The sequence below is a fragment of the Prionailurus bengalensis genome, chromosome D4 (genome assembly GCF_016509475.1).
Source record: "Prionailurus bengalensis isolate Pbe53 chromosome D4, Fcat_Pben_1.1_paternal_pri, whole genome shotgun sequence".
In the NCBI taxonomy this organism is placed as follows: Eukaryota; Metazoa; Chordata; class Mammalia; order Carnivora; family Felidae; genus Prionailurus; species Prionailurus bengalensis.
The window spans coordinates 45,198,081-45,211,106 of record NC_057359.1 but is presented as its reverse complement, the minus strand read 5'-3'; the positions used below and the strand labels follow the sequence as shown (position 1 = coordinate 45,211,106).

The 13,026-nt window shown below is 41.8% G+C and overlaps 1 protein-coding gene across 2 annotated transcripts in view; it reads right to left on the bottom strand.

The window, feature by feature from the left end:
- Positions 1 to 13,026, bottom strand: part of FOCAD (focadhesin) — a 315,705-nt gene that overhangs the window by 281,743 nt on the left and 20,936 nt on the right. For both annotated transcript variants that reach the window (XM_043565388.1, XM_043565389.1), the window contains exon 2: positions 1,782 to 1,880. In XM_043565388.1, coding sequence (XP_043421323.1) covers positions 1,782 to 1,838 — 57 coding nt within the window. In that variant the 5' untranslated portion in view covers positions 1,839 to 1,880. The remainder of the gene's footprint in view (positions 1 to 1,781; positions 1,881 to 13,026) is intronic.

Here is a 13,026-nt window from a genome sequence, read left to right as displayed (position 1 = left end):
TGTGTGTGAATCAATGAAATATGGTGCTAACACTGAGCAGTGGTTACAAAAGAACAATAAGAAGTATTCACAGAGAACAGGGCACAATTGCAAGACCCAAATAAAATGAATGTGAAACACAACAGAGACCAAAAAAAAAATTAAATTAAATTAAAAAAAAAAAGCCACCGTTCACATTTAGAAAAGACTAGAAGAATATCAGCTTCCTGACAAACATTCCCCCACTGCCCACCAGGTTCAGCTTCTTCCTCTTGCCTGTCTATGTATCTTTCCAACAAATCAGAGAACAGAGGCTAAATTGATTTTGAAGTAACAAAATTTTAAAGTACAAAGTAGGGATAAATGACCCTATACTGCTACGTAAGTTTTCCATAATAGAATAAAGAGACATCCTCGGTGAAACAATACATGTGCACTTTGCAGTTAATGTAACAGTAACACACACAGGCGGTTCTCGGTTATCTATGCTAATGAAGGGGCTGCAGGCACAGAGAAACAAAAAACTGTGGACGGGATCCTCCACGCCATCATCTTCCTCTTCATGGTAAGGACCTGTGCTGCACAGGATAGGATTCCAACCCAGTCAGGTAGAAGGGAATCTTGCATAAGGAGTGTTCTACTCCTCATGGAAGGGTTCCCCACTACCCAGCTAAGTCAATTCCCACAGCAGGCATCTCCGGAGTTAAGTGTCGAAAGCAGCCCAGACGCTGGGTGTCTTCCAGTCTTCGGGCAGGCTTCTGCTGGCCCCTTGGCTTCACTCTCACAAGAAAAAACAGTAAGCTATTATGGTATCTTGACTAACCAGAATGCTTCTGGTTAGGGGAAGGCTGACCAGAAAACCACTTTTGTTTTAGCCCTAATAACTGAAAAGCTCTCTAAAATACATTGTCACCATCCCCTGCCTACGTTAGTACATACATCAAGTTTGTTCCTCCAAGTGACTTACTTACTTACGTCACTACCTATCAAAATCTCTTATTCTTAATTGCCGTCCAGGGGTAAAATATACCATTTCAAATCTTAATCTCTCATACTCTGTAGATGCATAGCCATTTGCTTCTATTCCCAAAAATTAATTATAGACTAAAATAAATAGATAGATAGATAGATAGATAGATAGATAGATAGATAGATAGATAATACAGATTCAGGGGCCTCCTAGTTAATCCAAGTTTTATTAGGTCTAATAAGAAAAGTATGAAATAAATAGAAGCTGAGATTGGTCAGTTTCAAATATTTACCCTCCTACATCACACGCAAATTTTTATTTTATTCCATTATTTTATTTTTTTTAATGTTTATTTTTGAGAGCGAGAGAGAGAGAGAGAGAGAGAGAGATGGAGTATGAGTGGGGGAAGGGCAGAAAGAGAGAGACACAGAATCCGAAGCAGGCTCCAGGCTCCAAGCTGTCAGCACAGAGCCCAAAGCGGGGCTTGAACCCACAAACTGCAAGATCATGACCTGAACCGAAGTCAGACACTCAACCGACTGAACCACCCAGGTGCCCCTCATTTTCTTTTTTTAACATAATCTCTACATCCAACGTGGGGTCTGAACTCATGACCCTGAGATCAAGAGTCACCTGCTCCACCAATGGAGTCAGCCAGGCGCCCCTCAATATAAATTTTCAAATTAACTTACGTAAAAGTTAATAAAATAATAATTATCCCTACTTATGGAGTAAAATATTTAATGTTAAAAAGATAAAGTTCTATCAACAATCCACCAGCAAGGTTCAGTTGTTACCATGAAGCAAAAATAATTAAATAAATAAAAATTACCTGTGATTGGATAAGAGAATTTGGAAATTCAAACCTTTTCCTGATATCATCTGACATTTTTTATTCTCTCAGATTCTCTTACAGGTATACATGCAGACTCTGTAATCAAAACAAAAGAATACTTGTTAGTCCAGAAAAGGAGTTCAAAGCAATTACTCCTCACATAACATGAAAGCAATTCGTTTCAAAGACAACAATGGAAATAAAGCATAGGGCTCTGCAGAGTAATTGTTGCCATACAATCATACCAACGACTTCAGTCCACAAATGCCACGATTATAAGTAACCAATAATGCTCAACCGCTCTTGGTTTTCCCCATTAAAGCTAATCCTGAAACAGATTAATTCGCGCTATGAAAACAAACACACAAACAAACAAAAACTCCAAAAGCTCGAGCCCAAATAACGTGACTTGAAAAGTTCAACCACATGTTTAAAATAGAAACTCTTTCATGGATCAAAACTTCCAAGGGAGAAAGACTCGAACTTCCCCAAAACTGTTTAAACTGTACCACAAGCTTGCATTTAAGCACTAATCCAACCGCTAGTGACAAGTGTAATGCCTAAGTGAGCTTCTCGCAGGAAGTACAGAAATGACCCAGAGACTCACACAATGAAACAGATTGCTCGTCTGCTAAAAGAGCAAGCAATTAGCACCAACTTTTAATATTTACATCACACCTCTCATTCCTACTGGGCTGTCAAAAAAAAAAAAAGAAAGAAAGAAAAAAGGAAAAAAGGAAAAAAGGAAAAAAGGAAAGAAGGGAGAGGAGAGGAGAGGAGAGGAGAGGAAAGAAAAAGACAAAATAGTTTTCAAGCATACAAAAAAAGATGCAGGAGGGCAAGGTGGTGAAACTACTGACAGAATTTCCTAAGGATCTCAATTTATCCAGTCCATGCAGCACTAAACCCACCAAATTACACTACTTTGAAAAATAAATTGCTTTAGCTCACCTAGTTATTACAATATAACTAAAAATAATAATTAAAAATTTAAAAAAAAATTTTTAATGCAGGTACTCCAGATTACCTTATAAAAATAACAGGCCATCAAACCAAGCTCTGCTGGTCTCACAAACGTCGGCGCCTTGTGTTGAACCCGTGGCTGTAACTACTTTCGTCCCCTTTTTCCAAGGCTAAATTCTGTGAAGTGATCGTTTATCCTAGCCTTCTTCTTCAACATCTCGGTCCAACTTAACTCCCTTGAATTAGACGTTTCACAGCACTGAAACAGCTTATTCTCAGACTGCAAATTATGCCCCCTATCAAAATCTATCCATTAGTTTCACTCAGCTCAAAATTTCTTCAACTTCCAGATGTGTCTGTCTCCTCTTTCTTGGAATTTTCTGCTCGTTTGAATTCTGTAAGATATCAGAACAGAATTCCCCAAAGTGTGTCCCTGAGAAATACAGGATATGCCAAGAGGGTTAAAAAAAAAAAAAAAAAAAAAAAAAAAAAGGATTTTGTAGGGGTGCCTGGCTCAGGCGTTTAAGTGAGGGGGTAAGTATCCGACTCGGTTTCAGCTCAGGTTGTGATCTCACAGGTTCATGAGATCGAGCCCCATGTTGGGCTCTGAGCTGACGGTGTGGAGCCCGCCTGGGATTCTCTCTCCCTCTCCCTGCCTCTCCCCGACCTGTACGAACTCTCCCTCTCTCTCAAAATAAAAAAACTTTGAAAAGATTTTGTAAGGAACATATATTCCCACCTTGGATTTTCATTCACTCATGTAACAAGTACTTATTAGGTGACTGTCTATTTGGTGTCAGGCACTGTTCTGGGTGCTTTGGTGACCACGGCAAACAAAACAGACAAAAATCCCTATACTCATGGAGCTTAGAATATTACAGAAATACTTTCTATTTTAAATATGGCAGTCAGAGGAGCACCTGGGTGGTTCAGTGGGTTAAGCCTCCGACTTCAGCTCAGGTCATGATCTCAGCGTTAAGGAGCCTGAGCCCCACATCCGGCTCTGTGCTGACAGCTCGGAGCCTGGAGCCTGCTTCGGATTCTGTGTGTGTGTCTCTCTCTGCCCCTCCCCTGCTCATGCTCTGTCTTTCTCTCCTTCAAAAATAAATAACATTAAAAAAATTTTTTTTAATTAAAAAAATAAAAAATAAATATGGTAGTCAGGGCCAGTCTCATCTAGAGAGTCTGACATTCAGTGAGTAACCCATACAGATGTCTAGGGGAAGAGTGTCACAGGCACAGTAAACAGTGAGTGCAAAAGCCCAAAGCCCATAAAGTGCTTAAGGTTCGGTCTAGAAAGAGCAAAGAAAGGAGTCAGGAGTGGATGACGGCAGAAGAGAACGGGAAATCAGAAAGCCAATGAGAAGACAGATCAGAAGAGGTCTGGTAGATCACCAGTAGGACAGATGTATCTATCCTGAGTGAAACAGGAAGCTACTACAGGGGAAAAGTGGTTAGATTTTAACAGAATCACTTAAAATAAGAAATGCTCAGATTCGAGATATAATTGAAGGGAGGGCAATGTGGTTGTGGCTAATGATTGCATGAGAGTATAGAGGAAAGGTTCAGAGATGACTCCAAAGTTTTTGAGCTGAGCACCTTTAATTTTAATCTCCATTTCTTTGGGCATTTTATACATTAAACCAAACAATTTAGGGCGCCTGGGTGGCTCAATCATTAAGCATCGGACTTCAGCTCACGTCATGATCTCACGGTTGGTGAGTTCGAGCCCCGCATCGGGTGAGCACAAGCCCTGCTTTGGGTGAGTCCCATTCTCTCTCTTTCTTTGACCCTCGCTCATTTGCATGCTCTCTCTCTCTCTCTCTCTCTCTCTCCCCCTCTCTTTACCCTTCATGGGATTCTCTCTCTCCTCTCGCTCTCTCTCTCTCTCTCTGGTCCTCACTCACTTGCACCCTCTCCCTCTCTCAAAAGAAAAAAAAAAGCAAAATTTAGGGCAAAAAATGTATACATCACTTACCATGACATTTTTTTTTACTAAAGGAAAAGATGGAGTCCCCATCAACTGACATAGGGAAACAAGTTTTGTGGGCAAAGACTGGGAGTTTCATTCTGAACAGGTAAGTTTCAGGTGTCTAACAGATATACAAATGGAGATGGTGGGTGGAAAGTTGGATACATGAATCTATAACTGGAGAGACAGATCTTAGTTGAAGATATAAATGATGATACACATTAATTATAGAATCTCGGAATTTCTAAAGCAAGAAGGCTGATAAACTTTGCTTCACCCAGAGCTTACCAAACTTATCTGATCATGGCACCCTTTTTTCTAGAAATATCCATTAACAATCTATACAGCCAGCCTTTCTTTCTTGGGATAAACACTGGGAAACTCTGCTCCACGGACTCCTGCTCCTCTGTCCACTGCACTTCCTGCGTCCCATCTTCCTGCTCCCAAGCTCCTTGTGCTCTCTTCCTTCCTAGAAACTCCCAGAGCCCAGTCATGTAGCTAAATACTTCCCTGCCTTCTCTTACAAAGATAGCAACTGGAAAAAAATAAAATAAAATAAAATAAAATAAAATAAAATAAAATAAAATAAAATAAAATAAAATAAAATAATAATAATAAAGCCAGAGACGGGCACCTGGGTGGCCCAGTCGGTTGAGTGTCCAACTTTGGCTCAGGTCACGACTCACGGATCGTGAGTTTGAGCCCTGCGTCGAGCTCTGTGCTGACAGCTCAGAGCCTGGAGCCTGCTTTGGATCCTGTGTCTCCTTCTCTCTCTGTTGCTCCCCCACTTTCTCTCTCTGTCTCAAAAATAAATAAACGTTGAAAAAAAAAAAGTTTCCCATTTCGGTCCCACGTTTCTCAGTTTCCCTCTCTCGAGTTTCTTTGCTACCATCCTCTACATCCACTCAATCAGAGTCGGTTTCCTCCCTCCCAGCACCTCACAGCCTGCCTCTCCTCCCCGTTTCTACCCTCCTCGCCTCAGTTCCTCACGCTAGGCTTCCTTCACTAACTGCGTGGTCTCGGGATCTCCACGCACGATCGCATCCCTTACGCTGCTGTCAGGTTCACTGTCCTACGTCGTGATTTCCATCACATCATTTCCCTGCGAAGAATTCAGAGCGGGGGGTCTCACTAGCCTGTCAGACTCAATGCAGATTCGGATTCTGAGCTTTGAACGTTTTATTTTTTTTTTTTCTTCAACGTTTTTATTTATTTTTGGGACAGAGAGAGACAGAGCATGAACGGGGGAGGGGCAGGGAGAGAGGGAGACACAGAATCGGAAACAGGCTCCAGGCTCTGAGCCATCAGCCCAGAGCCCGACGCGGGGCTCGAACTCCCAGACCGCGAGATTGTGACCTGGCTGAAGTCGGACGCTTAACCGACTGCGCCACGCAGGCGCCCCGGATTCTGAGCTTTGAAGACCTCCATCAACCATTTCTCCGAGTCACCTTCAATCTCACTGCTGTCTGCTTCCGATCTGGCCACAACACTTCTCAAATTAGTCCCACGTGCTCATTCCTGAGGAATTTTCCTTACGCTGTTCTTGCCTGCATAAAATACCCTTCTCTATATGTTCCCTCTATTTAAAGATGAAATTTCTTTGGGGCGCCTGGATGGCGCAGTCGGTTGGGCGTCCGACTTCAGCCAGGTCACGATCTCTCCGTCCGGGAGTTCGAGCCCCGCGTCGGGCTCTGGGCTGATGGCTCGGAGCCTGGAGCCTGTTTCCGATTCTGTGTCTCCCTCTCTCTCTGCCCCTCCCCCGTTCATGCTCTGTCTCTCTCTGTCCCAAAAATAAAAAAAAAAAAAAAAAAAAAAAAAAACGTTGAAAAAAAAAAAGATGAAATTTCTTTCATAGCACATCTTTTTCTGTCAAGCCTCTCTCCAGTCGCCACATCTTGTAATAGTCACCTTGTTTTATATTCTTGCAGTATTTGGGCTGACGAACACCATCATGTGACTAATTGCATTAGGATTGGAAATATTCTTTTCTAAAGGGTCAGGTAGCGGGGCGCCTGCGTGGCCAAGTTGGTTAGGCGTCCAGCATCAGCTCAGTTCACGATCTCACGGTTTGCGAGTTCAAACCCCGCATCTGTCGCTGTCAGCGCAGAGCCCAGTTCAGACCTTCTGTCTCCCTCTTTCCCTGTCCCTCCTCCACTCACACTCTCACTCTCAAAAATAAAGAAACCATTATAAAGATACATAAATATAAGGGTCAGATAGCAACTACTCACATCTGCCACTGTAGCCTGAAAGCAGCCATATCGACCAGAGCTGTGCTATGATAAAATTTTATTTACAAAAACAGGAGGACAGTGGGCCACAGTTTGCTGACTCCTGGCTTAAATAATGACAATTTTTTTAATTAATTTATAAAATTTACTGACACAATTGCTAAAATTGACATTCAGATTTGGCCCTGTGCTCCCAGGCACAAGTAAATATACAAATAAGGTAACTTACACACCTTTTATTGTGTAAAAGATGGGCAGGAAAGTACCTTTTATCAAAGAAAACAATCTTTTTCATACTTCTAACCTCAAGGAAATTTGTCAGATGAGGCTTTATCTGGGGAGTACAGAGTGATATAATAAGCAATACTGCCAATAACGTAAGCTAAAGGGAATTTTATATTACTTCTTTCTTAAAGAAAACCCTGGGGGCGCCTGGGTGGTGCAGCCGGTTAAGCGTCCGACTTCAGCCAGGTCACGATCGCGCGGTCCGTGAGTTCGAGCCCCGCGTCGGGCTCTGGGCTGATGGCTCAGAGCCTGGAGCCTGTTTCGATTCTGTGTCTCCCTCTCTCTCTGCCCCTCCCCCGTTCATGCTCTGTCTCTCTCTGTCCCAAAAATAAAAGAAAAAAAAAAAAAAAAGAAAACCCTGAATAAAACCATCGGGATAACACACCATATGATTCAGCAAAACAGCCCCAGCTAATGGAATCCAAGTACAGATTTCTGATGCTCCAACTCGGTAGAAAGTACACCTTAGACTCTCCAGAGCAGCAGACGCTTAGAAACGTATCACAGAATAGACTTACCCACGTGTGAACAGCCATAGAGCTAACTAGAAGAAAATGTGTGGTTACCCTCTCTGATCCAGGCCCCGAATGGTGAAATTCCAAAATGCTTTGGGGACCGATGAGCGGCTGGTAAGGCTAATAGCTTCTTATGCAGTGAAAAAGCCAACCCTTACAGAAAGAATGACTCTGTGTGCAGGAGGCAGGCCGACAGAGTAAAAGAGGGCCATTTCATCAAGATTACCTAAGTACAGATGACGAAGAGCTAAAGTTTACAAAAGAAGCCCTAACACTCGTGTGACACGCCAGAGAATGAAAACACACTTTTAAAATCTATGGCAACGGGATCCTTCCTAATAAACAGCTGCCAGCCATTCTAAAAACCACTACCCAAGCTGCATTATGATTTGATATCATCCTTGATTTGCTATCCTTGGGCTGCAAGCTCCAAGTGTCTTTCATCTGCCAGAGACTTGGATTTCAAGGTTAATCACAACCATGTGGCCTTTCCGGGTATCAGAACATCATATCCTCTTAGGGAATTTCAAAAAACAAGAGTACATAATGCTTGCTTTAGCACTGGTAGTCTAGCTTGGGTCCTATTTTTTTTTTTTAATTTTTTTTTTCAACGTTTATTTTTATATTTGGGACAGAGAGAGACAGAGCATGAACGGGGGAGGGCCAGAGAGAGAGGGAGACACAGAATAGGAAACAGGCTCCAGGCTCTGAGCCATCAGCTCAGAGCCCGACGCGGGGCTCGAACTCACAGACCGCAAGATCGTGACCTGGCTGAAGTCGGATGCTTAACCGACTGCGCCACCCAGGCGCCCCACTTGGGTCCTACTTTTAATCTCAACTTCCCTTGGGCATTTAATACATTAAGGAAAACAATTTATATATTACGTCTTACCGGGACACTCTTTACTAAAAGGAAACCACTCACGATATGCTCCATAAACCACATGTGACAAAAAAAGTGTTTGCTTTGAAAAGATTTATCTCCAACCTGTCATTGTGCCTTTTGGCCCTAAATCTAAATCAGAAAGTGAATTTTTAATAAGGCCTTCAAGTTCCAAGTGAATCAAAGCATTTGCTTAACTTAAGCAATTATCACCTGATCTGCCACGGTGTTCCAGCAGCATCAGAAGACTTCCAAGAAAATATATCTATAGGGGCACCTGGGTCGGTTGAACATCCAACTGTGGCTCGGGTCATGATCTCACGGTTCGTGAGTTTACGTGTGAGCCCTACATCGGGCTCTGCGCTGACAGCTCGGCACCTGGAGCCTGTCTGTGTCTCCCTCTCTCTCTGCCCGTCCCTAGCTCACACTCTGGCTCCCTCTCTCTCTCTCTCTCTCTCAAATAAATATTTTTTTTAAGGTATAAAAAAATTAGAAAAGAAATCTATCAACTGCATTCTAGAGGTAATAAAGGAGCAGCACGTAGACAAAGCACTTTAGGTTTTCAAGTTTCTCCATAGTTTCTCTAGGATACAAACATATACAACCATCTATCACGCAAAGGTGTTGAGCGTCCAACTTCAAATGGCATGCACAATCTGGAAAGTGAAAGATCTAATTATATTCACACTTGCTACGGGAATCCGCCAGAGGGATTATGTAGGGTGGTTGGGAATGGGATGTGGGGGCTGGAGGGATCTGATGATCACAGAGAAAGACAACTTTGAGCACTCTTCACCACCAGATTCCTTTATGGGAAGGACTCACGGCGGCAATGTAGGTCAAATCAGGGCTACTGAAAGTACACTCCTGAAGCCAGTTTACGTTAGCAGACTGATAAAAATATATACTTCGTTCACATTAAAGGGACCCTGTGCTTCAGAGACGCAAAATCTAGGAGGACTTTCCAAGTCTTTAGCGACTATTCCAACTCTCAGTTATGTATGTATTGTTTCTTTCTCCCTCAAATGAAGCTACAGAACTGTCACCCTGGGGATTTAAACCATATATGTGACGATTTTTTGTTACTCTTAACAGCATAGACAAAAGCTGATGGCACCATCAATATATTTGAGCCGCTCTCACAAGTTTGTCAAGACTGTGGCTCAGGGGTATACTCTAATCCCTCCTAATTGCTTCGCTCTGCTTTTTAAAGAAGGAAAAAAAAAACTTTTTTTTTTCACCCACGCACCTTGCTTTGCAATCCGCTATTGAGGTCTATTGCCTGCATAGCTTCTCATCTACCACTTGTTGGTCCCTAACTGCTTTTACACATGCTGTCTAGAATCTGGCCTTGGGATTGTATTTTGTCACCCAGTATTAAACCCTGATACTTCCTAGAGAGTCAACCCTAGCTTCAGCTCTTGCTTCAAAAGCTTTGAAATCCAACTGCCACCTGCCGCCTCAAATCAACGGGACAGAGCACCTGCGTGGCTCAGTCAGTTAAGCATCCAACTCTTTTTTTTTTTTTAATTTTTTTTCAACATTTTTATTTTATTTTTGGGACAGAGAGAGACAGAGCATGAACGGGGGAGGGGCAGAGAGAGAGGGAGACACAGAATTGGAAACAGGCTCCAGGCTCTGAGCCATCAGCCCAGAGCCCGACGCGGGGCTCGAACTCACAGACCGCGAGATCGCGACCTGGCTGAAGTCAGACGCTTAACCGACTGTGCCACCCAGGCGCCCCTAGCATCCAACTCTTGATTTCAGCTCAGGTCACGATCTCATGGTTCGTGAGTTCAAGCCCCACATCGGGCTCTGGGCTGACAGTGAGGAGACTGCTTGGGATTCTCTCCCTCACCATCTCTCATTCTCTCTCTCTCTCTCTCTCTCTCTCTCTCAAAATAAATAAACTTAAAAAAAAAATAGAAACAAACAGGATGGAAAGAACCCAGATCCCTAAATGACAGCACAGAGCAGAACTATATACCTGAAACTCCAACTATTACATGAGAAAGAAAGAATCTTCTACTTTGTTTGAACCATCGCATTTGGGGATCTCTTTGTTACAGTAGGTCGTACTTCCTTAATAACACGGTAGACCTGAGACCAGCTCCCTTCCTTCCTTCTTTTTCCCCAGAGAAATGAAGAAACTGAACGTCAAAGAGGTTAAACAACTTGCCAGAAAGGCTGATCAGGCTGGCGATTCAGGTGAGAAGGGAGGGCGGGTGCTCCCTTTGTGGCTCAGTGCATCCCTGGACCATCAGCACCACGAGGCATGACCGGCACGTTCCGGTCATGGCTGCACGAGGCCCGAGGAATTTCAGGGTCTGTAATTCAAGTGCCAAGCAAGTGTAGGTGGCTACGGCTTCTGATGATCTCACTGGTTACAATTTACGAAAATACATCAAACAGCAATCAAATCCCTGCCTTTACTATTTAGTTCTTTCTCCGTTTATATCACATGCTACTTACTCACAGATTTTGAAGTGAGAGTCTAAAATAAGACCAAAGGCAGGAAATTCCAAGTTAGAACTGATTGCTGTCCAGGAGAACCAGGCATTAAAGTAAAACACAAAACCACTTCCTTGAAGAATGCCTGATTTTGTTACATTTTCCCTAATTATTCCTGAGTAATCTTTTTTTTAAGTGTCATATCTGTGTAGGCATTTATGTGCCAAATATATAAGAGAATAAAGATTAAAAAGTTATTTTAAAAAACCTAAAGATTTTTTTTTTTTTTTAAATCTAAAGGCTTGGGGCGCCTGGGTGGCTCAGTCAGTTAGTTAAGCATCGACTTCGGCTCAGGTCATCTCACAGTCTGCAAGTTCGAGCCCCACGTCGGGTTCTGTGCTGACAGCTCAGAGCCTTGAGCCTGCTTCCAACTCTGTGTCTCCCTCTCTCTCTCTGCCCCTCCCCCACTCACACTCTTCTCTCTCTCTCTCTCTCTCTCTCTCTCAATAATAAATAAACATTAAAAAATTTTAATCTAAAGGCTTCTCGGCCTTTTGGCTAAGATCAAATGTAAAAAATCTAAAGATATACTTACCTAGAATTTTTACAGTATCCAATCTAAGCCTTCAAAGTCTTCAAATTAGCTCTTTTATGAGATGATTTTTTCTATTACAATTTTGAAATTTTTTGCTCCACCAAAAAAATACTCAAATTGCTCAGTGCGTTTTTGAGATAAATATTTCATGTTGATACAAAATCATCTTTACAGTATATTTATAATAAAAACTGATACCCAATCATTTTAAAGATCTTCCAAATAAAGGTCTAATCTGAACAGCTAAAATCTCCACTCTTATAATTTTACTTCAAATACTATTCAGTTAACTAGAATTTGGTAAAGCACCACAGAATATATTTTATAAGTATTTTACTTGTATTTCCTCCCCTCAAAAATGACTCTGTGGGGTGCCTGGCCGGCTCAGTCAGAAAAGCAGGAGACTCTTGATTTCAGGATCCTGAGTTTGAGCCCATGTTGGGTGTCGAGATCACTTAAATAAATAAAACTTAAAATAAATGACCCTAATTCTGTGCACTGGTTCTCTAAAATAATTTACTTCTCAGCAAATATTAATATAGTATAAGCTAAAGTATTTAGGGGGTAATGATAGGACATTAAGGATTTTCTATAAAATATTCCACTTACCCTGGGGGAAGGGGGGGAGGGATAGATTAAAACAAGAATGTCTATCTAAATGCTCATAATAGAGGAGTATATTTGAGTTCATAATACTATTCTATTTTTGCGTATGTTTGAAAACTTCCATAATAACAAGTTTTTTAGGTCTTCCACCATATAAGGACACAGAGAGAAGTTGCTGCCTATGACCCAAGAAGAAGGTCCCACCATGCCGGCATCCTAATCTCAGACGGTCAGCCTCCGGAACTGTGAGAATTAAATTTCTGTGGTTTCTTAAAAAAAAAAAAAAAAACATTTTTAAAACCTCACATAGGGGGTTCTTACTAAGGGCCAAGCAATATTCTATGCACTTCACCTATATTAACTCATTTAACCCTCCAATAACCCTATGATAAGTACTCATTTTGCAGATGAACAAACCGAGGCACAGAAAAGTTAGATTGGTTTTTTTCAAGGTCGTAAAGTAAGCTGAAATTCAAATCCAGATTGTCTGAGCACAGGTGGATGTGGAAAAGCCTGGAAAATATACCTTATGGGTGATTTTTGGTTTTGCCTGTTCCTATTTTCTAATTTTTTTCACAAGACCATGTGTTTTTGCAATTTTGAATAGTCACCAAAATATTTATTCAGATACTAACACATACTTTAGAAACAAAGATAGAATTTTCTGAAACCAAATTACTGCAAGCATAGAAATCCATCATTAACAGGTGTGATGCAGTGAGCAACAAACTAGGAAAATTT